The sequence below is a fragment of the Halichoeres trimaculatus genome, unplaced genomic scaffold, assembly GCF_033239565.1.
Source record: "Halichoeres trimaculatus isolate MK-OKI-2021-1 unplaced genomic scaffold, fHalTri1.1 fHalTri1_scaffold_1, whole genome shotgun sequence".
Lineage (NCBI taxonomy): Eukaryota > Metazoa > Chordata > Actinopteri > Labriformes > Labridae > Halichoeres > Halichoeres trimaculatus.
The window spans coordinates 36,839,651-36,866,237 of NW_027437179.1; the positions used below are offsets into that span (position 1 = coordinate 36,839,651).

Genomic DNA, 26,587 nt, shown 5'->3' on the forward strand with positions numbered 1-26,587 from the left:
CTTCTCTTCTCTTCTCTTCTACAACCATGAGATGAATGAGGAGTGACTGTTTGTGGCTGAAGAGCTGCCTCCTATTCATCACTGCCCTTTTGCACCTTGCTCTAAAAGCTCCCGAGAGCATTCACTTTCGGAAGTTTGAGGCTCAGGCCCCCTCCTCCACAGTCCACACACACACACTCACACATTCACACACACACACCCAAACTTTCTCTCTCCCTCCTCCTCCTCCTCTCCTTCTCTTACTCCCTCCCCTCAGCTCAAAACTATAAGAGCCAGGCAGGAGTGAGCACACACACACAAAAGCACTTCTCCTCTCATGCACGCACACACTCGCTGCACATGCATGGAGTGGAACTGATCCACAGAGCTGCACAGTAGTCAGGAAACAGTGGGTGAGAAAGCACTGAGTCTCCCTTTTGCAAACTTCAGGAGAGCTGCAGAGTGGAGAAGTTGCATGAAGCGTGCAGGACTTCCTTCTGAGGACTTTCCTGTCAGACCATGGAGACCCAGAAGTGGAGGTAGAGGAAGAAGAAGAAGAAGAGAAGAAAGAAAAACTTCCTCCAGGCTCTTCAGGAGGAGGTTCACTGAAGGATTACTGGACTCTTCATTCACGACATGTTGATCTCCCACATGAGCGTCTCTCGTTGACAGGAGCTCCTCTGTGTTTTGGATTTCTCGGGGATCAAAGTTTGTTTTTCTGAGCAGACTGTGTGAATGAAGCGTGAGGCAGCAGGAAACATGTCAAACGGACGTCTCGGTCACCTGTTGAGGGGAGTTTGGCTGCTGGGGCTGTGGCAAGGTGAGTCTAAAGACTGTCTGCAGGACCACAGGGTCTTCTTTTTACTCTCTCAGCTTTTCAAACAACTTTTTAAAGAAATGAAGCCTGTGCAAATTTTATCCCAGATACTGGAGCAGCTTTAAAAAAATAGTTTTTGAAGGATTCAATTGATGCTTTTTGAGGTCTTTAATTCCAAGAAGTGACCGTAAAATCATGATCTTCTTTCAGATTGTTCCTTCATTTCTCGCATTTGTTTTGCGCTTTTTGATGTGACTGATTTAAAGTTGAACGTATAGAGTGACGGACACGGATCTTTCCACAAAAACCTGCATTTGAAATTGTGTTTTCATGAGCTATACCTCATTAAAACTAAAGTACCAAAAAGATTAAAGCGATCAATCAGAGAAAAACTTCTTGCATTAAAAGTTGTATTTCTAATCCTGAGGATTGCTGCAGATTTGCCTCTTTAATCCTCCGATGTGTTAAAAAAAATGTGAGAAATCAGCTGCAGATTTAGCTCAAAGAACACACAGTGGGACACTAGGACAGGAAAAAAAGAGGAAGGGATTATCAAGGACAAAAAGGCGTAACTACCAGGAAGTTATTAAATCATTTGTCCTGATTTGAACGGTCTGTAAAGTTCAACGTGTGGATCAGCGCTTTTGAAAACAAAAACACAGCCTCTGTCGAGGTCGTATGAATAGCCGGTCTGTGTTCCTCCTCTTCTCCTCTGAGTGTCTTCAAAGCGGGAGTGGGATCTGTAGCCGCTGGAGGAGTCTTGAAAGGAGCTCCGGCTGGTGCCGTCAAACAATGGTTCCCTCGGAGCAGCGGAGCGTGGCCCTGGAACTAATGTTGCCATTATGTTAATGGTTAGAATAACAGGAGACAGTCATTACTGACCTTACCTCGGGCTGCTGCGCTGAGACGGTTGTCCAGCAGCCACAGCCAGGATCGCGGAAGCGCAGCATTTTGGCCTTCAGGGTTTGTTAGTGTGACGCGCGGCCGGAGACAGACAGGAGGAGGCATCTGCCCGGCTCTAATCATCATCCAGAGAGCTCAGCCAAGCCCTCCAAGCCCCCCCTCCACTCCTGGAGCTCCAGCAGCAGACTGGTACGCTGGTATCTGTGAGTCTTCTTTCACAGCTGGAGTCTAGTTAGAAGAGACAGGCGAGGTCGAGCTGTTGGACCTCAGCAGATGCTGCACAAACAGCCCAAAACTCGACGTAATATGAAATTAACCTCGACAATTAAACTCATTTTCCCGTCATTTCTGACAGGTGTACGATAATTTCTCTGTGTTTCACTCTGAAGAGTCTCAATTTCTCACGTCTTGGCCCTTTTTGAACCCAAACCTCGTCTCTGAAGCTACAAACACTCAGCTGCTGGAGTTGTGCCTCTCTTGATGAAGTGTTCGAGGAAGATAAAAGACGCCGCTCAGCTGAACAGAGGAGACGTCAGCGAGCATTTGGTGGATCTTCCTATGAAAGAATTTCCTGTTTTGTCCCAGGTTTCCTGAATTGAACTGGACAGGAATGTTTCGCAATCCAAGACTCAAATCTCTCGACGTTTCACTAAACTGACAAAACCCCCTAATCACATTAAAAACTGATTCTTGGATGCCGTGTCCACGTTCTGGCCTTTGGGAGTCTCAATCCAATTTGAAAACTCTACAATGGTGCGAATCAGGCGCTGACCGGATCTCCTGAAACGTCTCCAGACCAAGATTTTGGATTAAGGTGAAACTGGTGTAATCTCATCTTGACAGCATCAGCGGACCATCAACTCGTCTTGCACATTATCTTCATCTCGACTGCCTTGTCTCTCCATCATGAAGAAACACTACGAAGCACGTCAGGGGCTATTACAATCAGGATCATCTCCAGTGTCTACCAAAGCAGATCCACTGTGGATTCATCACACTGAAACTACAGAGACGAGTGAGAAAATCTGAGACCTGACGCTGCAGTTGGATGTGTTTCCCAGCTCTTTTCTCCAGGTGTGAACAGCAGTCGGTTGCTTGCTTTGAGAACAGAAGCTGAGGTTCCCTAACCACAGCGTCCGCCGGGCAAACCCCAGCAGATCCCCTGTCTAAATAAACGAGGCCTCCAGATTAAGCAGCTTATTCTGTGATGAAAAGACAACAGAAGTCGTGCATGCACTGCCCCGGGGACAGAGGGGGGACCCCTGGTCGTGGGGATCTCTGTGCAACGCTGGGAGAAGAGGAAGGAGGGACTCGGGGTTAGAATAACACAACAAAACCTCATGTTCTTTGAAAAACCTCGAAATCAATCTGACCTCCGCCTGACTTTGGAGACCAGAGCGGAGGGGACGGGAAAGAGCGAGGGGAGTGGAGAGGTGGCCGTGAACTGAAGCTCAAACATGTCACATGATTTCTATGAGCTGCTGTGGGTCCATGAAAGAGAAAGTAGAGGAAAATGATGTGAAAATACAACACAGGATCCTGGCCACGCGGCTAAATATTCTTATTTTATCGAATCAAAAGTGAATCTTGAAGAGGAGTTCAACGTTTGGCACAGAAAACCTTTGTTTTAAGATGAAAACAGATAAAGAAGAAAGACTTCACCTCTATTTTGTCATTCAGGAACATTTAAAGGTTACAAAAATGAAGAAATCCTGGCTGATTATTTAACAGGGGTTTTGGTTTGGGTGTGTCGGCACAAAATGTATTTTTCTCTGACGTCAATTAAGGAGTGGCGCTTAGAAAAATAAAGCACCTTCAGAGGTGAAGTTTATGATCTGTCTGCAGATCTTCTGTACGTAATTTGGATCTGATGAAGAGTCAGAAACGAGAATAAGAACAGAGGAAGATTGAACTCCGTGTTGACCAAGATATAAAACAGGTTTTATCCTCAAAAAGTGCCCAAAAAAGATTAATGGTGACGGAGACCAGCTGCCATTCACAACAGGAACAGACGTGAAGCGACACAGGGAACAAAGTTGCTATTATAGGAAAAGGTATGATGGCTATTTAATGTAGCAGGAACATAAAACAACCCTTAAATAGCAGAGACTATAGCCGCGTTTCCACCAAGCAGACCGGTTTGGTTCGTCTTGGTACGGCGCACATTTTGTGCCGCTTCTAATAACTTGAGACGAGCCCACTTTCTGGGATCCTTTCGTATGGGTGCCAGACTGAACCGATCCGCTCTCGGAAGGTGGAGCTACAACACTGCAGACCGTTGATTGGTCAAAAGAATCGTCACTTACCGTGCGACAGCGGCTGTATTTCTCCTGACGGCATACAGACTTCTCTGAAACAAAGCTTGATTGTACTTTGTATCAAAGAGCTACATGCCAATCACAGAGAGGACGAAATGCTGTTTGTCTTCCATCTATGCTCTTTGTTTACTGTGTCACATTTTTCTTCTTCGTTGGATTTATTAGCGGGGTAAACTGTGTCGTGCTGCTACGGCGTCACACTATTGTTTAACAGCTGCGGTTTTCAGCATCCGGCTAACACGCCGCCTGCCACGAGAGAGCACAGTTTGCTGTGGAAATGCAAACGGGATCAGGCTTTACTCTACCAAACCGAACCAGACTGCTTGGTGGAAACATGGCTACATGATATGAAAGAGTATAATGTATGTACAAAGTGATGGGAAAACCTTTCCTGTACGTCACCAATCTAAATGAAGGTATGTCCTCTCTGAATGAAGGTATAGAAAGACAGAAAAAATAACTACAGCTGTCACTTTAGCACTTTAGATTAATTAATTACGCCGCAAAATTAACTCATTGGCTCCCAGCCGTGTTTAGAGCATCTTGACCAATCTTTCAAGACCCAAATAATATTGTTTTCTCTGACTAGGTAAACACCAAAACTACCTAACCTAACCTAACCTTTTGTCTGTTTTTGATTGCGTTCATCTCGGGCGCCCCATCCTTTGAGCCTCTCCACGATCCCCATCATCTTTTCTCATGCTTGCACTGCTCCTTCTCTCTGAACTTGTGAGCTGCCTGAACTTTTCTGACTTGCAGCGTCTCGCTATGCCTCTGTCACCTCACATCTTCTCCTCAAATCCATGCTGAGCTCTCATCCAAAGAGCACACCGCTCTCACCCACAGTAGTTCTAGGCATGATTTTGATTGAGGAGCTCCCCCTGACCCCGCCTCCCCTGCTGAAAAACACAATTTACTTCTATAGACAAAGTAAACAGCGTCAATGGCAGCGCCTACGGACATTTTAATATTAGCCAGTTGTGTATTGATTTAAGTTTTGTAATGTCCTAGAATTCAAATTCTTTATTTGGGGACCTTAGACAGATATGAGACTAAAATTTGATTAATTAGATTGATTAATTACCAATCCTGCAATTAATTTGATTAAGTTTTGTAATCCCCTAACAGCACTTTAAATAACCTAAAACAAAAATGAAATACAATTAGTATGTGAGACTGTAACTTGGGGGAAATTAACAATTATGGTCTGAAAATACTGACGACATTACACATTTGATCACATTTTATCCCATTTAAATGTGGCAGCTTAATTTTAAAAAGAATGTGTGGATAAATGCTACACCCAATAAAACAGTTTTACTTGAGAAGATTCTTGAAATTTAAAAGTTTTTTTTTCTATTATTAAGTCTTCATCTGAGAGCACTTTTAATCAGAATCAGGGTCATCTTAAGTTAAGACCTATAAAAGGATAATTTTAATATTTGATACAGAGTGCTAGTGTTAGTGTTACAAGAAACAAAATAATTTCTGTTTTGTGAAAGAAAAACCCCAAAAAGTTGTTTCCTGCTGTGGTCAGACTGGTATTTTTATTCTGTGTTTGTGTGAATGACTATCGCTCCAGAGGAAAAAACAAACTGAATCACTAAAACTAAAATCTGCGGGACGCAAGCCCCTCCAACATTACTAAAAAATATGGATAAATCTGATTAAATAAAGATGATTTAAAGGAAATGAGTTCAAGATTTTTCTCTTCATCCTCAGTTCAACCTCAGAGGAAGGAAACTCCAGGGAGAAACAATATAAATGTGAAGAGTTATGACACAATAAAAGAGATAAGAGGGATGAAAAGTTCATTTTTTCAGCAGAAAATCCAAAAATCCACTTTTTTTTCTACCAAATTGTCGTATTATTTTCTATCTTTTGGCTTTTGCAGTGAAAGAAATCACAGAAACATGTACAGATCCTCCAATATCTGATGTTCACTGCACATATGATACGCGTGTTGGGAGGTAAAAGCTGGACAGTCTTTGGATAGAAGAGGTAACAAGCCAAAAAACAAAAGTTGGGAATCATGGACTTATAACACCTTTCCAAGATCTGGAGGACAGCTCAGAGACTCGAGCGTGCCTGAAAAAGCAGCTGTGAACCGTGATTAATGTGCAGCACTCAACTAAATATGTGGAATGAGCAGAATCTCAGAGCTACTGTATCATCGCACACGGACACAAACACGCTCTCACACACATGAACCTCACTAATCTTGTCATGAAGACGCTTTATCCCATCCTCCTCCAAACCCTAAACTTCATTCACCTCATCAACCATCCACAGACACAAAGACGCAGAGAGAAAAGTAACGAGAGGGAGGAATCTGAAATCCATCCACATGAAATGAGCCGTAAACATCGTGGCTTTTTCATCAGGACGGGAGGGAGAAGTAATCAGGAGAGGGGGAAGAGGGGTCAGGAGGGTACAAGCCCTTCAGGGACACTTTGGAAGGGTCTGTCCTGCAGCGCTGAGGCACAGAGGGACGAGAAAGTGGCTTTACGGGGCACTGGGGGTGACCACACTGAGAGAAAAGTAGTAAAAAAGAAAGAAACACATGAGGAAGCAGTTAAAATACTTGAACATGGAGGAATAGGTCCTAGTTTGCCATTTTCAGCACACCAGCAACATCTATTTCAATTTCACTGCCTCCAGTTTGGCAGCTTTAATAAGTCTCGGTTTGAACCCTCAGTAGACGCAGCTACAGAGCGCACCAAGCCGTCCTTCTCTAATGTGAAACTCTGAAAGTCTAGCCGTCTGTTCCCCTCGCAGAGTCTGAATCAAACCTTCCTGGATGCGGTTCTTGTTTTTATGGGACAGCTCCAAATAAAGAAGTACATAAAGCATATTTTGACTCTGGCTCTGTGGATGAGACATGCGAGAGGTGGGCGAAGGCTGCCAAACCGTAATCATAAATGCAAACAAACAAACAGAGAGCAGCCTGGAGGTCTTTGCTAAATGCTGTCCCTCTGTGCTGTAAATCATCAATGTGTGCACTGTGCTTTTGTAGACGTGCGTGCGTGCATGTGTGGGTCGTATAATACTGGAGCTCAAAGACAGGTAGATTACTTTGGCTGTTCATCAGTCGGACGAAGTGAAGGCCGGTGGCAGCGGCGGTGGTGTTAGTGGTGATGACAGAGTGTCAGTGCAGACCACACGCAGGACACAGACTGCTGCACTGACCCCCTGTGGGAGAACAGTGACACTGCAGGAGGAGACATGGAGTGCTGTCCTAAGACAAGATGTGCTGTTCAGGCTGGAGCTAAAGCGCAGGAAGAGAGTCAGAAGTCAGCTTTGGCCCTTAACTTCCAACCCTTAATTTTCTAAAAGTGCCTTTGAACATAGCTGTTGATTTATATAACTCTTAAGATTGAGATAGCCTGAACCTAAACAATTAAAATCGCCTCTTGGCGATTGAGTAACCTTTCATGTTGTATGGGCAAAATAAAAGCTGGTTATGTCTCATTCTGCTCTCATGATTCAGATTTCCAGCCACGTTTCCCTGTGATCACTGAATAGATCTTTTGCCGTCTCTGCCCCAACTCTCTGACCCACTTATCTCTACTAACTCAAAACCTACCATTTCCAAAAAAAAGTTTACAAAACATGACTTTAATTCCCTTGGTTACCTGTCTTGCACTTTATGTGACGTGTTTTAGAATAGTTAGTACGCGAGGAAGTCCTCCTTGCCAGTAACTGGCGCTACACTGACATGACTTGACACTACAGCAAATGTGCATCAGGTCCTGTTCAGACAATATAAATGAACCAGGGAGTGTTACCAGTGAAACTGTTTTTTTTGCACTAAAGTTTTTTTTTTTTAATACTCAAACTCTGACAGCATTCTTATTTTGCACTTTTGTTAATTTATTGAAAACAAACAGTAAATTCAGAAAAAGTTGTTTGTGTTTTATTTTGGACTTAATGGCAGAGTGACTGTGCTGTCTTTGTTCAAAATGGTCTATTAATGTAAACTGAAATCTTGTGAATCAAAGTACTAGTGGTATCAGTATCGGTAGTACTCAAGAGGGAGTACTTGTACTAGTATCCATCTGAAAAAAGTGGTATCAAACATCCCTATTATTTAGAAAGGTGCCAAATAAGTGATTTTCAATTATTATGGTCATTATTATAAATGGAAAAGATAATAATCCAGCCTACCCTTACACCCCATGACAATCCTAAACTAATTTTGCGTCCACTTTAGCTGACCCAAGACCAGATTCATGGTCCCATTTTTGCTCATAAACGTGTGTAAAGGTTCATTCAAAACTAGCGAACAGGGACCGTATGCATGTCCAGCCAACAGCGAGAAAAATTGTACTAATGGCGATTTTCATATTATGGTCACTATTATAAATGGAAAAGGTTTTGTCTGGATAATAATCCAGCCTACCCTTACACCCCATGACAATCCTAAACTAATTTTGCATCCACTTTAGCTGACCCAAGACCAGATTCATGGTCCCATTTTTGCTCATAAACGTGTATAAAGGTTCATTCAAAACTAGCGAACGGGGACTGTATGTATGTCCAGCCAACAGCGAGAAAAATTGTACTAATGGCGATAAACGGTATGCATGACCCAGGTTAACAGGTCAAAAAGCATTAAATTCAATGGAGGCAGACCCCATCATTACAGGCGCTAACAGCAGGATTTCGGCACCTGTTAAGCTGTTTAAAGGCAGACATTGCACAATTCATTATTATTTGAGACAAAATATACAAAGACAATGGATAATCCTTTAAAAAGGTGGTGATGTTTAGCCATACAGCAAATTTAGATTTAGGAGTCACAACATTTTTTTAGTGAAAAGATGAGATAAGGCAGACAATCGAAGTCTCAAACCAACGAGGAAGATGTGTGTGGTAAAATATTGAAAGTTCATAAACTGCTTTAAGTGTTATTCATTGAGGTACTGGGGCGTTGCTGTGGCAGCACTTGTTCCCCACAGCAGCTTTCATATTACTGATTTTATTATTGAGGTTCTGATCAAGGTCACCAAACTTTCTCTTTCTCTTTGTTTACCTGATTGACTAATTGATAACAGCTGTTTCTGTATTCTTGTAAAGAAATCTCCATTTCTTCCTCTGAAAAATGTTTTTCTTGATCTTCTCTCATTCACACTGTTACTACTCGTCAGGTTTGTTGTTTATGAGTGGTAGACATGCACAGTTCGAAGTTGTTTGATGGTTCCAGGAGGTTCCCCTTAATTATGCCGTAATCTGCACCTGCGTCACTTTCATGGTGTAATTAGTTAACTGTCCTATTATTTGCAGTTGTGCATGTGGCTGATGCTGCAGCCGAACAGGCCGTTCCATCGCAGAACGTTAGGACTAATGGTTCCGTTTGTTAAATGACTGAACGTGCATTCAGGCCCTGACATATAAAATAAGTATTGATTAACTTGCAAAATCGACAGCAGATTACACACTTATACACGTTTGTTCAGCTTAAACAGGAACAAAAATTTGGGAACAAATCTTTTAATACTGCAAAAGCAAAAGGTAAAATATCTGAATGGGTACCTGAGTTTTGTTTTGAACGAAGACTTGAAAATTCTCTTTTCCTAACAGTGGGAGAAATCTGTGATCAATCCACCAGATGTTTTCATATTTTCTTCTACGCTTCACTGAAACTTCCACATTCTTCCATATTGATCCTGGATCTCATTACGTTGCTGATTTTCTGACATGAGTCAAAGCTGATTTGAGTAAATGTTTGTTGTTATGTCTGATAAAGTGAGGAGCTGCTGTCAGTTTCGGCCGAACCTCCCAGATGGTCGTGATTGTGCAGATTATTGCTGTGCAACGAGCCCTCACAGTGATATAGATATACGTTCACAGTCGTACAGGTACATCTGCTTTTAAATTCATCCTCGTTTTAGACAAGAAAAGTCAAGTTGTTGTTCTGTTTCTGTCTTTTTACCAACTCTTGTGATTGTTCTTCCTCTACTTTGAATTATCAGCGCAGTGGAAGAACAATCATGCCTTTGGAAACTGAAATAATTCAACATAAACCACAAAAGTTACTAAAGGCATTGAGTCTGAATTAATCTGACAGTGAGTTTTATGATAAAAATACATGATGTCTCTTTCTGAAAGATGCTCTAAACTGTGAGGCTGAGGTGCCGACTGCATCAGGGGGAGTTTCAGGCCTCATGGTGGAAAAATAAATCAGTGAGAACAATTTCAGGGTTAAACTAATCATATCTGACTGCATGTGTAGGAAGTGAGTGAAGTAAAATGGTCCCCCTTCTCCTCATAATTGAGCTGGGGGTTGAATATTTTCATATGTATTACAACATCTCCTCACTTGTGGTTGGAATAGGCTCTTTTGTAGAAGAAAACCACGATGAGCAATTTTGTTTTACTAAGCTCTGCTTTTATGAGCACTGTTTTAGTAAATGCAACCATATGCCCAATTGGAACGAGATCCAAGAGCAGAAGAGGGGGCTAGATGACAAGTGACCTCAAGACACACTATAGAAATAATCTGGCAAAAACAGGAATGGGAATATGGCAGCCCAAATGTCTCCACGACACTCTGACTTTCCCTCATTGTTCATTCATTGTTCTGAGTGGGAGGAACTCTCCACCGACATGTTGCATGCAGATACGATGTTAGATAACAGAAAACAGGCCCACTGGAGGACTCAAAAGATACAGTGGAAATTAATTAATCCTGATTAGTGTTGTGCAGCGAGAGCTCCCGTGGGAGCACAGCTGGTTCCAACTGACCGGGGTTCCTCCGCCAGCTGCGGTGACGTGGAGCATAAACAAACACCGTGTGGAGAAAATTGCAAACATGTTTCATTCGCTGTGACAGGAAGAGGAACGAATCAAATGAAAAGATTGACAGACTCCTGGAAGAAGGAGGAGAAATGTGCCTCAAGCTTCAGTCCGGTTTGGTGGTCTGCGTCCAGTCCAAACCATCAAAGGGAGACACATGCTTGTTTGTGCGTGTGTAAGGTGAATGCTGATGCTTGGAAAAATATCCACATCTGAGGCTGTGGTCAACATACGGGAGGAACTCCAAGAGTCACAGGAACAAAAAACATCCTTTCTCTCTAACACGGACAGAGCTAATAAACACACATCAGTCAGACACCAGATTGGAGCTGTTTACAGAAGAAAAGCATCCAAAAAATACAACCAAACTTTCCTTTTCAAACATCCCTAAATGACATCCAGCCAAACCAGCTAATCTGGACACTCAACAGGTGATGTTCTCCCAGAGTGCAGCTAAACTCAACTGAGAGGAACGTGGAGTGAGAGTCGGCTTGTAAAAGTGTCAAACCACAGATGACGGAGGGAAAGTGAGACCCCTGAGGATGAGGAAGGAATAAGCTGGACACCCTGACGGAGCAGGGTTTCAACATTTTCTGAAACACTCTTGGCAGAAACCTCGATCAGAAGATTTAAGCTCCTCTTGTATTTGTGTTGTAATATAACGCTACAGGAGAGATGATTGGTCGAGATTAGCATAAGAACTCACTCAATCCGAAGGTAACCAAATCCAGCTACCAGTAGAGGTGGAAAAGTGCACACGTTTCTCTTTAAGAAGAGGAAACTTCTGTGAAATAAGATTTTTGGAAGAGTAGAACAGCTGATTGAGCAGTTTTGCTAGGCTGAAAAAGTACAAGCTGAATTGTTCCAATGGTGTTAAAGTTACAAACCAGATTGATCAGAGAGTGTTTTGCTCTAGATCTGGACTGCAACATGAAAAACAACAGTGTGAAGAGCTCCTCTGTAGTGATTTAAAAAAAGGAGAAGGTGTTTTTCAACCACAGGAAGTTTCTGCAATAACTGTGCTTGGGTCTAAATTTAGTTATAATACATACATTTACCCTAGAAAACAGCCCTGGCTTGGGGGGGGGGGGGGGGGGGGGGGGGGTAGTAATTTGAAGGTGTTCAGAGATTTTGGTCATCAATCAAGCCCAGTTTACACCACAATGTTTCATCCGAAAATGCTAAAACACAGTGAAACAAAATCTGCATTTACAAGGAAATGCAGAAGGACTGAAAAAGCTGTAGTAAGCATATCAGGACTGTAGTTGGCGCTATAACTGTCTTGTCCAGAAGCCACTTTTGGTAGATCTCAACCCAAGTAGAGTTGGGCCGATTATCTGGTGTATTGGTGAATGCTAAGAGCAGAAGTGGAGCAACAGATGCTCATTTTGTTGAAAGACAGTCATCAGATTTAGCAGATTGATCAGCACAAGCACAACATGGTAGTCTGCGGTATTGGAACAATGGTACTGTTGTATGTGTGAAGCAGGGAAGGAGTGTGACGTCAAAACACCGGTTTACTGTTTACACAGCTACAATGTCGTCAGGGTTTCAGAAAAACGTAATAAAATTTTTGCGTTTCACCATGAAACCGTAGTCGTGTAAACAGCCCCTCGGATGACACCCAGCTGTAATGGACTTGGTTTAATACCTCTTAAACAATGGGCTTCTTAGAGCCTGATAGTGAAAATGTGTCCCTGTAAGCCCCTGGTGTTCCAGTTTAAAGAGTGACCCTGTAAACTGGCGACCTTAACCTGAAAGTAAACAAATGTGTCAAAATCTCATCTCCTCAGATTGGTATTTAATGATGATCTAAAACTCTTTGAGAAGGATGCATCCCACTGACAGTCATCAACGATTAGGCTGGATTTGTCAGCCAAAACACCAGTCGATGACTCCTGTCTTCATGACTAATGGCTGAAAAACACCTTTATGGTCTGGCTCCGCCCCATTGCAGACTGACTGCATTTGTACACTTACACTGGCTGCGTATTCAATCCAGCAAGCTTGACTGACAGACAGTTGGAGTCACAGACTGGAGGGTTCCTGGACTTCCCACTCCATGGATAAACCTGTTAACTTCTGGTCTGGCTCTGCTTATTACGTCAAATTGTTGTTGTTGTAGTCAAGCTTGATATAATCTAGTTGCTTTATTTTGAAAGGCACTGGACATTTTTAGGTAGTTCCCATGCACAATTTCTAGACCCGCTTGATCTTCTTGTACGATTGATTGACCCATCACAGCTCTGGCATCCAGCAAAAACAGGATGAATGGATGGTAGCTGCAACCTGCCGGACCAGGCACGCAGTCGGACCACGGATCCAGTGTGTTATCGATAGGTTGACTTAAATAGAAACTGATCTGATGTGATGCCGTAACAGTGGAGCCAGACTACAGATGCATCTGGTGTATTTCAGCTGTTAGATGACAGAGATGTTTGGTGTTTCACCAGTCAAAGCACTTTCAAGCTTATTTTAGAGAATCCAACTAGCGATAGCTTTGTCACAAGCCTCAAGTGTCAACAAATCCATCTGCAGTGCCATAAAGCACAATGAAAACCAGCACAGCCTGAATATCCTCCATGCTAACAGGCTAACAATGGCGGTCTGTTTTCTCCTTCTAGGGTATCATTTTTACCGAACAGCCTTTGTTATTGTCTTACTGCCCTCTAGTCGTGTAGTGGTTGTTGCCATTACCTTTATTTTTTCACCTGAGTCACTGTTCTAATTTGTATTTGTCTTCAGCCCCGCGGTGGAAATGCAGACCAATAATGGACACTAGTTCTGGGAATGTCACACTAGGAACTTAAAGCTGAGAAGTGGACCCTTGTTGACAAAAGGAAAAGAGCGAAAACTCATCACCTTTGCTTTTTGACAACACGTCTGTAAAGACGATACTGAAACATCATTTAACCTCTGAAAAAACAGCAAACACTTCCAGGTAGACAGAGTCCATTTCGTTCCCTCACCTTACAACCATTAGGGTGTAATCAGGAAAACATTCTCCTTTCTTTGAACCAAAACCAGGACAAAGCGCTTTGCTTCACTGTATTGACAACACACGCACCTCTGTACAGCAACACGGGACGGAGCAGAGTCCAGTTATGACCATAGACAGGGAGACAGATTGCAGATGTGTACGTGTCAAATCAATAAACATTATGGAGTGAAAAATGCTCTCGCTGAGATTAACTTAAATGCAATAGTTTGGGAAAACCCAAGCGAGAACATTAATCATTATAAGTGTTTTTTAAATATGATCAACAGATGTGCTTGGCTCAGCCGGCCGGCTGCTGTCAGTGACCCGCTGTTTTCCATACCTTGATGATGATGTAGCAGGGCTTTCATACAACATCGGTTCTTTCAGAGCTGGAGCAGTAAGGGGGACGTTGATAAAACAAAAGTTGATGGTTTTCCAATCATTTCAAACCAAAAATCTTATTAAAAAAGTGCTGAGAACAAATCAAATTTTGAAAAAAAAAAGCTTTTCCAATTTAAAAAGATGCTTTTTTTTAATTTGAAGCCAGCAACATGTTCCTAAAAAGTTGGGACAGATACAACTTTTGTTGTGCCAAATAAAAAAATGGCATTACTCTTAAGAGGCTCATTTCTCTTTCAAAGACTCGATCAGGGATCCACAAATCCTACCCTGGAGGGCCGAGAGGCTGCAGGTTTTCTTTCCAACCGAAAATTCCACCAGCTGATTTCACTGATTAGCCCCTGCTCTCTGCTTGAAGGTGATGTAATCAGTGAAATCAGCTGGTGGAGTTTTTGGATGGAAAAAAAACCCTGCAGGCCCTCCAGGGTAGGAGTTGGAGAACCCTGGAATAGATGATGAGTAAATTTGCTATTCCAGAATGGTATTCTTTTACATAAAATGGCAAAGATTCAAGGATTATATCTACTATAGGACTTAAAACCATTAAGAGATTTAAAAAATCTAAAGAAATCTCTTTACAAAACAGACAAGAAAGAGAACTAATACTAGATGGCTGTGATGTTGAAGCACGGCATCAAAAACAGATACAACTCTGTAGTGGAAGTCATGGCATGGACTCCAAAAATCACATCCAAAAACCACCACCGTGTTATAATATCTAAATGGGTATTAATTAGTGATGTTTCGAGATGTGCCAAGGCTTTGAAGCGTGTACCGAGTAATGGAGAGGGCTTTTCCGCAAAGCGTGTATCAAGGCTTGCTTCAGTAGGGGCAGGAGGCAAAAATGATGCTCGACTGCACCACATGACTGCTTTGAAAAGTGGTTCAGAGTTTATCACAAAGTTTGACAGCAACATAAGCCTCTCAGGCTCCATCCAAAATGCAGGCTTTTGATAGAGAGTTGCAGTCACTGATCGTCTGGATACTAGAGTTTGGATAGAATTTATAGTTTGAAAATAGTGTGAAACAGTTGAGGAACTGTTATTTCTGAATGAAAATGAGTAAAATATCCCCTGTACTGTATATTGCCCATATAAGCATACGCAGTGCTAACCTGACACGCCAGATGAACAGTTTCATATATCCACCACAGAAATATTTCACTAGTCCATCTGGGTAGCAGCTCTTCTGATTTGTTTTCAGAGGCGGGACTTTAAAAAAAAATTTCAGATGGTGATTGGACGACCGTTCTGATTAACACACTCACTGCAGACCAATCCACATCAAGCCACGGTATGACATAGCTTATGTGAGCCGATGCTTCTAAGAAACAATAGATGAACAACTACTGAATCACGAGAAACAGTTGTGAAAAAGGAGTTAGACGACAGCTTCTGTTTTTATAAATTTAACTTAAGAATCAAGGAACACTGACAAGTACGAAAGTCTGCTGACGTCACGTCTGCTCCCACAGCTTCCGCCTCTCTTCCCTGATTGGGCGGATTAGAATTTAGCCGAGTGAAATCATTGGTCATTGGAGCCTGACAAGATGGACCTGCAGGAGTTCAGAAACTGAATAAGGCAGGTCCGTCTGCTCTGCAAGGTTAACGCAGTTCCTCCAGCACTTTCACTGTGCTCTGCCTGTTCAAGCTCATGCAATTTTTCTGAAGCAACAGAAAAACATTATGATACAACCTGCCATTTCATTGATACTACCATTTTTGGGAAATTTACACACACACAGAATACTCAAAAATATTGTAATATATCAATATGTGATCAATTATGTAGAAAAATTATTTGGTTGTACATGGTTAAATAAAAGTAATTAACAGTTGCTCCCAAGAACCAAAACAGACACAAAAGTTCAACAAATCACACAGTATGTGGTTAATATATAACTGCCTGCAATTATGCACCTGTCCAGCAGGTGGTTTCATGTGCAAATGAAGCTTCAAGAGATTAAACTTTTTTTTTTAACCACTCGGTTCATGAGGCTTTGTCTCACCATCACTAGTATAAATGTCCTCAAATTATCTAAACCACAAACATGAACTGTATCACCTGATTCAAAGACTGCCGGCTCTGTCACCAACATCCTGATCTACAGCTCTGTATGGTCTCTGTAGCTCCCAAACTCCTCATGATAGAGAACGTATGACAAAATTACAGCCCTGAAACAACTCTTAGACAAACAGAATTATAATGTCTAAAGGTAACCAGAGAAGATGAGGATATATCACAATTGTCTGTTCCTCTTACTTTCTGACAGCAAGGAGATAATCAACTCTGAGCAGTCACATTGGTGTTCCCACTTCCTGAGTCAAGGAAGTCTAAATGAAGTGTGATGTTGTTCTGGTTGGATAACTGTGATAATTTACTCACTGCGTGTTTCCTGACTTTCCTTTCCTCTGTAGCTGTGTTTGTGGCTGGAACTGGAAGTAAACTGTGGGAGATACCCACAACTTCCTTCTCCTCCTCTTCAAACCACAGTGAGAGCCAGCAGTGGGAGCAGGACTGTCAGTACCGCCACCTACAGGACAGAGTGAGAATCACAGCTGACATCCCACCAAGACTGGATGGCACATGGGTGTCCACAAGGTGAGTTTGAAAAGTTTAGATTGTTTTAGAGGAATCTTGAATGTTTGAAGCAGCTTAATTCAATATCATTTATGTGCCTGTGCATACTTAGTTTTTAAAAGAAGCTACATCTAGGAGTCAACATCAAAGATAAGAAATGTTTTGAAATTAGGTCAAAGTAAAGAGAATCTTGGTGCATTTTCCCATCTGAATCTTCAAGAGGAGTTGTTTTCTTACTGGGGGGTGTTTCTCATTGTGCTACATTTGCACTCTGAATCAGGACAACACTAGCAGGCCAAGATTAAAGAGAGGTTTGCTTCCAGTCTCCAGTCCAACTGGATGCTTTGCAGTGAGAATGCAATCAACCAAGTGAGCAGAACTAAAACAGAAATTACTGCCTGACTCATCACGCTCCAGAAACGGGTGAGGTAGTTTGAATAAAAATAGCTGAAGGCTAACATTAATCACTCTCTCCATCTAATTCAGTATTAGGAGAGGAGCTGGTTCCAGGTTTAGCAATATCACAAGACTTAACAACATTTAATGGTTCAACAAATGGTTTAGTGTTGATGATATCGTCCAAACCACGGATAGATTTTGTCCGCATCACTGGAACTACTCTGATTGCCAAGATGGTCTGAGACCAGCACATCGGTAAAATCCCCTGTTATACCTGCTATTAGAATAGAAAATACTTAATTTATCTCTGATGGGAAATTCAGAGGAAGTTACAGCAGTAATCAAGAAAAGAAAAGTAAGAAAGTGTATAGAAAGTGCAAAAAGGTTCATAAGAAAATAGATGATGACAGCTTGTCCATCATTGTCCAGTTCAGCCAGCCTCCACCTCCACAGGGTCAAGGACTGAGCTTTTTCAGTTGTTCAGTCTCAGTCTCCTGGATCCTGTCTGCTCACAGCAGGTGAAGTTCTTCCAATGTGGCGCTAGTGTCTGGTATTAGCTCTGTTAGCCATGTCTGTGAATAGCATGATGCTACTCTGCCTTCTGATATTCCCTCTGTTAATGGGTAAACAAGGCTAGTTTGTCCATCTTATTGGAGATAGATTCTACGTTCCCAATAACCAGGTCAATGTGACTTCACTCACACCTGAGAACCAGCACGTCGTCCTCACCTCCTTCTCCTCACCTTGTGGGGAAACATCAGGCCCTGCACCAGTTAGCATTGAAATGCTACAGGCTGCTAATAGCTGATCTCATATGTAAACAATGCGGCCATGGTTACATGTAAGATCTCCAGACAAACACAGGAGCAAAAACAGTAAAAATGTCACTGAAGACAAAACCAGTTTGGTGTCCACAACCAATAAATGAACCACACAAAGTAATAATCCACTCGGAAAAATCACAAGAAAAGGACAAAGAAGAGAGAGGTGGTACCTAGCAACGATAAGTTGGTGCCTTGAGACCATCTTCCTCGAAAGCAAAGTGCAACCAACACTGGGAATACACCAGATCCGTGTCCGTTCTGCATCCTGTCTCTGCTCCATTGCAATTTGACTGCCTGCATCTTTTAGCTTACACTAGCAGTGTGTTCAGTCTAGGACAGCCAGATAGGTGGAATCATGAGACCAAGGAGTGAGCCTCTCCTCATTCATGTTGGGCTATAAAACCTCAAACCTGTTGACATGATTTTGCTCATTATATCACATATTTTATATAATAATTTTGAAAGTCACCTCATATTTTAATGTGGTTTCGACTTCCTGTCACACACGATCTGCTTTGTGCAAATTGGTTGTTGTCCGGCATCCGACAAAAAGAGAAGCCTTGTGTATCAGATCTAGTGTGAGGTAACACATTGACTTAAATAGAAACAGACTGAGATGCATCTGGTTTAATTTGGCCCTAACAAGCATGAAATTTGTTTATGTTTATGATGGTAAAAGGGGATTTTCTTAATGGAGTAAGGACAAACCTGCAACTGTTTGAGCATTTGCCCAGTTACAGTGAGAACAACAAGAGTGAAAGGGAAAAACACAGCATAACACTGTGTTATTTGGACATCTGAATCGGAGCAAAGCAAACAAGCTCCAAAGCTCCTTAATTATTAACAATAAAAAAGCTCAGTGGTGTCCTGTTTATTCACTGCACCTGACCTGCTCAGTCTGGGGCTGGATTTGAGTATGAATCTTAACAAGAACAGTACATGACACACTGGAGAGCAAATAAATATATTCAGTTGTTGCCAAATGTCTGTTTATGCCGGTTCAGTTATTCAGCCAAAAGCATAAAAAAGGATTTGGATTCAGTTAAGTAAATAATGTTTGAGCTTTGAAAGAAAAAAGACTCAAGGAGCTGAACTTCTTGTCGTTTTCAGATGTGAGGTCCGGCCCGGTCCAGAGTTCCTGACCCGTTCCTACACCTTCCACCCTAGCCGTCACTTCCAGGCCCTGCAGCACTACTACTCAGACAGCAGCTGTGAGGACCCGGCCTACTCCTTGATGATCAAGGGGAAGCTCCGTCTACGCCAGGCCTCCTGGATCACACAGGGGGCCACAGAAGCTGAACACCACCTGAGCAAGGTGGGCATCGTAGTCCACAGTCTCACAGCCAAACAGAGGCTGACCTCCAGGCTGCCTCCGGCCTGCGTGGGTACGACTCTGGGTCGAGCAGTGCCGGGGAAGCTGTACGAGCTGTACAACACGCGGTCAGGGAGAGCGTGTCTGGTGGCGCTGGGTTTCTCCATGCTGGAGATGGAGCTGATTCGGGTGGAGACGCAGTACTACAGCCATGGAGGGAAGGTCCAGGAGTTGTTTTTGGGGGACGTTCACACTGACTGGACCCAGAGGACTCTGTACAGACCTACAGGATATCAGCATCCACTGCAGCACGTCATGGTGAGACATCTAGTTTTTAGCTTTGGTCAAACAAATTAAAAAATTCATAACAACTGCAAAAATTACATTGGCACTTTTGTTGCTTGTACACAAATCTTTTCTCACAAATCTCTTACTTGAATCATTGGGGCCTAAAAGGATGTGAGCTTCCTATGAAGTCAGTGTAAGACAAAAAAATTCAAGGTTTAAACTTCTACTATAGTCCATTAATTTAAAGTCCTATTAATGATTTTTCCTTTAGTTGGGTCAAGATATCAAAGATGTATTAGTGCTGGATGTTGACAGACTTAGACAACTTCATTGACCTCAAGAAGAGCAATTCATTCACAGCTTACCACAGCAACATTTACAACACATCTATGTGCACTGTGTCAAGCACCAGGGTCTCCGCACACATCCATCCATTAGTGATGAAACGGCGGTAAACTCCCCCATTAAAAGCCAAAAGGCAGGATTGCTGCACCTATTTGGCTGTTTTAAAGATGGCAGATGTTGCGCTCATGGGTTACAATTTCAGACAAAATATGTGAAGAGGATGGATATTTAGGGATCCTATGAATTCTTTGGAAAAGTACAATGATGTTGTGACAAACAGCAAATTTAGACATTCTACCCCGCTTGCATGGTGCCATTAGTTAAAGGGTCAGTTTTTGTTTGTCCTGCATGCAGCTAACACAACAGCCAAATGGGCCATTCCCAAGCAATACATTATGACTAATGGCTCTGTTTGTGTAACAACTGGACATGGACACAGGCCCAAATCTGTAGATCAGACTTCAGGGTCAATAAAGGACAGCAAAAGTTGTGTTAGATGAAAATGTAATAAATGGCAGTAAGATAAGCCAGAAACTAAAAGATTAAAGACCTAAAGTAGTCTTCATTTTACTTCAAACAACCCAAGATTTTGGGTCCCAGATGTGCATGTTTTATTTCTCCTTGCAGTTAAGGTATAATAGTCTGAGGTCTTTGTACAGAAAGTTAGGTCATTTATGTCATGAGTTTGCTTTTAGTTGTTAAATATTCGGGTTATTGTACTTAAATACGCAGTTTTTTTTCACTGCTTTGGGAGTAATGTTGTGATATCACCACAAAATGACATGGACAGTATCCTTAAAATGTAGCTAATAGGCCAAAGTTTTACAAAACGAAGTATCATGGGTCTGAGGAATGTAAACATATGTGGGCACTGTGTCTTAGGAGGTCAAAAGTCTGATAGAAGAGGAAATAAAAGATTTGGAGTAATATTTAGTTCTCCCTAAAGGTGCATAGTAGCGGGATGACAAATATTTAACAAACTAGGCGAAGAAAAAAAATGTACGTTTGATTGTTGTGAAGCAGAGGAGCATGGTATCAAACTATTAGGGCTGGGACGATATGCTATTCTCGTGGTTCAATTCTATTACGATTTTTAGTTTAATTTTTAAACAACAGACCATGTGAAAAATTTAAATGATTATATTGCTACAGACTATAACAGGAGCCACATTTTCCCATAAAATGCACATCACATGAGTCAGAGAGAAACATTTCACCCTCTGCTGGAGAAAAGTGGCAACTTCTTTCCAATCAAGTTTATAAACAAAGACTAAAATGAAGAATATGAATGTGAAAAAAAAACTTCTTGACAAAGAATCCTAATGTATTCTATAACGATTTTTCCTCCTGCCCCTACAAACTACAGAGTAAAACTATGAAACATTAAACATTTTTCCTTTTGGAAAAAGAAAGAAATCAGTTGTAAAAGTTATTGCAGATTTTCTAGAGGCGGTAATTTGTAAATATGGAATTGGTAATTTGACTGAAGCCTGGTCTAAATGTATTTGTTGATTCAACTTGGTAGGTCCACAGAGCTCTTTTCTACAAGCAAGCACTCTGATTGGTCTGTTAGACACGTTGTTTTTTGCCGTACATTTCCTCAGACGTCTTCCTACTACTCTACTTTGAAATATTGGTTGATGATCAACAGCAACATGTATTAGCTCCACCTAAACATTATTCACCAGGAGTTGTTGGAAGAGGCAAGAAAGGACCATAAACAATGCAGGAGTATTCAGTGCTCATGACCGTGTCAGCCACTAGGGGTACGGAGTAAACATAGAAGTGTAAACCAGCGTGAACAACTTGACGGTCACACTCTTGTTCAGGTGATTAATTGACTCGCTTTGTTAAAATCCTTCATTACATTGTCTCTACCTTTCCTCCACAGCATCACATCCACCCCTGCCCTGTGTGTGCCCTGGTATACCGCTCCTCAGAGCAGCGCCCCCCAGTGTTGCACCGCAGCCCTGCAGCCCCTCTGTCCCTGTCAGGCCACTGGGTCAGCCAGCGCTGTGAAACCCGTCCCAACATCCTCTTCCTCACCCGAGACTTCACCTTTGACACCGACCATCACGCCTGGGAGGGCGTCTACCGGCATTACTCAGACCCGCTCTGCTCCCAGCCCACATTCACCCTGAGAGCCTCGGGCCACTACGCTCAGGGAAACCCCTCTGCGAAGATCTCAGGGGCCACTGAGTTCGTCTTTAAGGTCACACAGGTGAAAGTCACAGCTGAAGAGGAGTCCACGGCTAAGTTACTGAACGGAACCAGGCCTGGAAAGTGTGGTCGATCAGGAGGCTGGGAGGTCGGGGTGGAGCAGGACGTGACCCCCACAGCTGGGTGCAACCTGCTGGGCATCAAACTGCCGCACAAAGAGTACGAGCTCTTCAAGACTGAGCTGGACCACAGGAAACACCTGCTGCTGTTCACCGGGGAGAGACCAACAGACGGCTCCAGTCCGGACCGACCACAGAAGAGGCAAACGTCTTTTCAGGCTCCCATGATGCTTTGCAGTGTTGGGGAGACACATCCCTCACATGGATTTAACAGGCAGGTTCAGCCAGCAGCCAGCGGGACGGACAGGCTGGTACAGTTTTTTCTACTGATGCTGGGGAGCGTGCTGTTCAGCTGGATGTGCCGTTTTTAGAGACAAAGCCAGTAAAAGGAGTGTGTTAGACAGCTGTCGCCATCGATGGACAAAGTTTTCTGGCAGCGCTCACTCTTCTTTCATAAGATGTTGACCATGTGTGAGGGTCAAACAGAGACAGACAGACCTGGATCACCTCTGAAATCTGCCTGTAGCTTCACTTTAATGACGTCTAACTTCAACTGTATTTCTACCTAAAACGAATTTGTATATAAACCAACAATTTATCCACGTGTCGTCATTTCAGCATGTAAAAATATACAATTTCGAACCACATTTCTTTTGTATGATGATCAGATGTTCTCATTTAACAGAGTGATTGCTTTGGTCTATTCTGGGCTCATTACTTTGTCATCATCAGACTTCAGAGCTCCTTTTTACCCATGATGCAGTATAACTAATGCACTTTGTACAGATTTCTGTCTCCTAATAAACTGGAAAAAGAACAAACTTTAAGTCTTCTAATAGCTGAGATCTTCTCCGGTCTGATGCCACTGTGGTTAAAAGTTGCCTTATCTCTATCCTCTGTGGAAGCTTGTAAGATTTTCTATCAGCAGTCAATCAAATGAATATTTATTTTAATCATTTATAACTCACATTTTTAATAAGAGGAAGTTTTGTTCGAATGTTTTACTTTTTGTTTTCCAGATAAGCAGTGAACTTTTTCTATGTTTATTAAAAATGGCTTTGATAACATCTTGTGTCCTACGAGTTATTACTAACCACTGAGTGCAGAGGGTTGCTAGCAGCTCTCCAGGGCTTATGCCAATAGTCTTAAGCCCTGTTTCCACCAAGCGGTTCAGTTTGGTTCATCTCAGCATGTATTTTTTGGCATTTTCTTTGGCTAAAACCGGGACTGGTCTCCAAATTACCGAGAAGAGCCATCCCGATCTTTGGTACCCTTCTGTTGGGACACCAGAAATACCTATCTGACCCCAGAGGGTGGAGCTAGAAACACTGCAGTCCATTGATTGGTCAAAAGACACGTCACTTACCATCCAACAGCAGCGGCTGTATTTCTCCTGGCGGCAAACAGCCTTCTCTGAAACAAAGCTTGATTGCACTTTGTAACAAAGAGCCACACGAAAATCACAAAGAAGACAAATTACTGAATATCCTCTATGATTGCTGACACAGCAATCGAAATCCAGATTACACGCCAGCTACCAAGGAGGGCACAGTTACCGTGGCAACCAAGCGCCAACTTCTGGTCTAAGAATGTGATACAATGCTGAAGTGCTAAAACCTGCTGTTTCTCAAGTGTTCGCTTGAGGCTGGCTTGGGAAGTACCAGAAGTCTCAAACACACAGCGCCAAAAAAAAAGCCGTTTAGACTGCAGAAATTAATCAATTTACAGCCTGGTACAAAAATCATATCCTGCCTGAATCGTTAATCTCACTATCAGCACACACTGTACGGTGGGTGAATTTGTTTTCACATGACCAAGGGCCACATAATGGCTGTACTCAAAGCCCCCATCACTTCCAATATGGCCGCAATAGCCAATCTGCTTCAAAAATCCATTTCGAAAACAGGCAGCTGACATCAGAGAAACAACGTCCGTGGAAACCCAAACAGGATCAGACTTTACCAACCTAACCCATATCAAACTAGCTCCTCTTCAATCAAGAAGCTCAGTTATTGTTAGTCAACCAAACATGCTTCTATTGAAGCCCAGTTATGCAAAATTATTAGCCAAAATAAAGTCAAAATAGAGACATTTATAGAGAAAATAAAGAAGCCAAAGAGGTATGAGGTGCTTTCCACCAGGTGGTTTAAGTTTTGGTTACCATACTGACAGTGGGACAGCCTATCTGGCCTCTTGGAGACACTGCAAAAATACCTCGAGGTACTCAAAGATGACAAACTTATTTATAAACAATACATTGATTTTATTCCTTTTCTGTCTGAAGTGAAAATTTTCTATAACGTAAACATTAAAATGCTTGTGGAAAAAAAAAAAAAAAAAACTTATCAGTGGCATTTCCAGAACCCTTGTTTGATACAGGCTTAAAGCTGAAAGCTTTGCAGACAGTAAACAGTGCTTCCTAATAGTCACGACCAAAAAAGAAAATATGGGCACACTATTCCCGCAGCTCAAGAGTAAAAGTGCATTTACAGCTTTCTGTCTTTGAGCCCAGCGCAAGCAATCAAAGCATCTTTTTTATTTTGTTATGAGAAAAGGGGTGGCCTGGGTCTTTTGTGTCACAACCAAGGGGCAACATCCGGTTAGTAAAAATGAGACCGATGCAGAAGTGTTAAAAGTTGCTCGAGAATCTGCTTGAGGCTGCCTACAGAAAGACCTGAAGTCAGGTACACACCCAGCCAAAGCCATCGGACTCTAAAAGGATGTTTACAGCCAGGTCCAAAAAACGGCTTGGGTCAAAAACACAGATTTTGCTATCAAACAGGTTTAGAAGTTATTAGGATTGTTTGATCGTCCAATCAGAGACACAACATCTTGACAGGTACGCCACATCAAATTAGTGCTAGTGGCCCAGTGCAGCACTGGTATATAAATTTTAATGGTTTAAAAAACAAGCTGAGCAAATCCCAAAATTTTGGGGACATTTTTGACACAATTTTACAAACAAAATGGACATGTCCAAGCAAAAGAGGAAGTATGGTCACTCTAGTGTGCGCCCCATGTATGGAGACTGTAGTCCCTGTAACAGTGGTCTCTAATTCCTCTCTATGCTCACCCCATTTCCTATTTCTCATCAGCAATCAGATCAGACTGTAAGGGACATTGACTTTGTTCACCATAGTTACTAGCTGACTTGTACAATTTGTTTTGCCATTAAATTTCACAACAACAAGCCACTTTCCAAGCGTTGTTGAGATATTCCAATATAAACATGTCATACTCATGGTGGCGCTAATGGTAAAATCAGATCATCACTTAAGTTGGTCAGATCTGTCTTCTGAGAATCATGAACGTCTTCACAAATTATCACCACATTCTGTTTGATCATTATATTGATATTTCAGTCCAGCTGAAGTGGTTGACCAACTGACCGACCAGATGACAAGAAGAAAAACAGTAACGTTTACATGTGCTGTGTCCCAAAGCTACCATTTCTGTTTGAAGACCCACACAGAAATTTGGGATTGTAGCATCAGCTGGATTTTATCCTCCCCCTGTGCTCACACTGTGGTCTGATCCAAAGCCCAGATAGCGAGGGAGCGAACAGCCGTATGATAAATAACTGTCATATGGCTCGCACATTACACAAGTACACCAACACACCAGAGCACGTCCAACTGCTGAAAGCACACAGAGGGATATCAGATTGAACACACAGAGTACCCCCACCAACAGAAAAAAAAAACAGCTGTCAGCCAATAAATAGATTCTGCAGTTGCTTCGACAATAAATGAGCCGAGTGGAGCAGCAGTTAAGAGACAACAGAGGAATATATTTATATCTTCAGATTCTCAGAGTTATGACTGAAGTTAGTGAAGCATTTTGTTCCACAGGGAGAAACTCTCCATTTGTTAAATCCTGACACCTGTTTCTACACGTCAACAGCAGGCAGTTTAACCTGATTTAGTGCTGGTATCAAAATAAATAAATAAATAAATAAACAAAATCCTAACTTTTTTACTTTTTACTGATGTGAAGATCCGTACCTCACAACACTCAAAGTTACTGTTTGCTGAGCTCAAGTATGGTACCAGGGGAAGAGATTGCTAACATAACGGGCAAAAATAGATGGTAGCAAAGTACACAGCTACATAGGAACTGCTCATTGTTGGAATTGTGATGCTAAAAGTACTAAAAAACAAGATATAACCTCAAAATCCATAATGGAACATGACAGTAAATGTTTAACATTGCCACAATCAAGCAAAGCTGCACCCCAAGCTAGCTAGTTAATTAGCTAATAGCCTATGAGAAATGAAAGAGGATGCCATTAGCTAGTTATTTTTCCTTTTAAAGTCAAATATTTGGGCTTTTTTCCACTATCTGGTTAGAAAATTGGTGAGAGAAA

At 42.1% G+C, this 26,587-nt stretch overlaps 1 protein-coding gene across 1 annotated transcript; it reads left to right on the top strand.

The window, feature by feature from the left end:
* Positions 1-323: 323 nt before the first annotated feature.
* Positions 324-23,197, top strand: apcdd1l (adenomatosis polyposis coli down-regulated 1-like). The gene is made up of 4 exons (XM_074677942.1): positions 324-799; positions 16,612-16,795; positions 19,108-19,627; positions 21,834-23,197. The coding sequence occupies exons 1-4, from the start codon at positions 715-717 to the stop codon at positions 22,590-22,592; spliced, it is 1,548 nt and encodes a 515-aa protein (XP_074534043.1). The 5' UTR covers positions 324-714; the 3' UTR covers positions 22,593-23,197.
* The last annotated feature ends 3,390 nt before the right edge of the window (positions 23,198-26,587 follow it).

Coding starts and splice junctions, on each gene's coding strand:
- apcdd1l (XM_074677942.1), top strand. CDS start 715: ATGAAGCGTGAGGCAGCAGGAAACATGTCAAACGGACGTCTCGGTCAC. Junction 16,796..19,107: donor GGCACATGGGTGTCCACAAG/GTGAGTTTGAAA, acceptor TGTCGTTTTCAG/ATGTGAGGTCCGGCCCGGTC. Junction 19,628..21,833: donor ATCCACTGCAGCACGTCATG/GTGAGACATCTA, acceptor TTTCCTCCACAG/CATCACATCCACCCCTGCCC.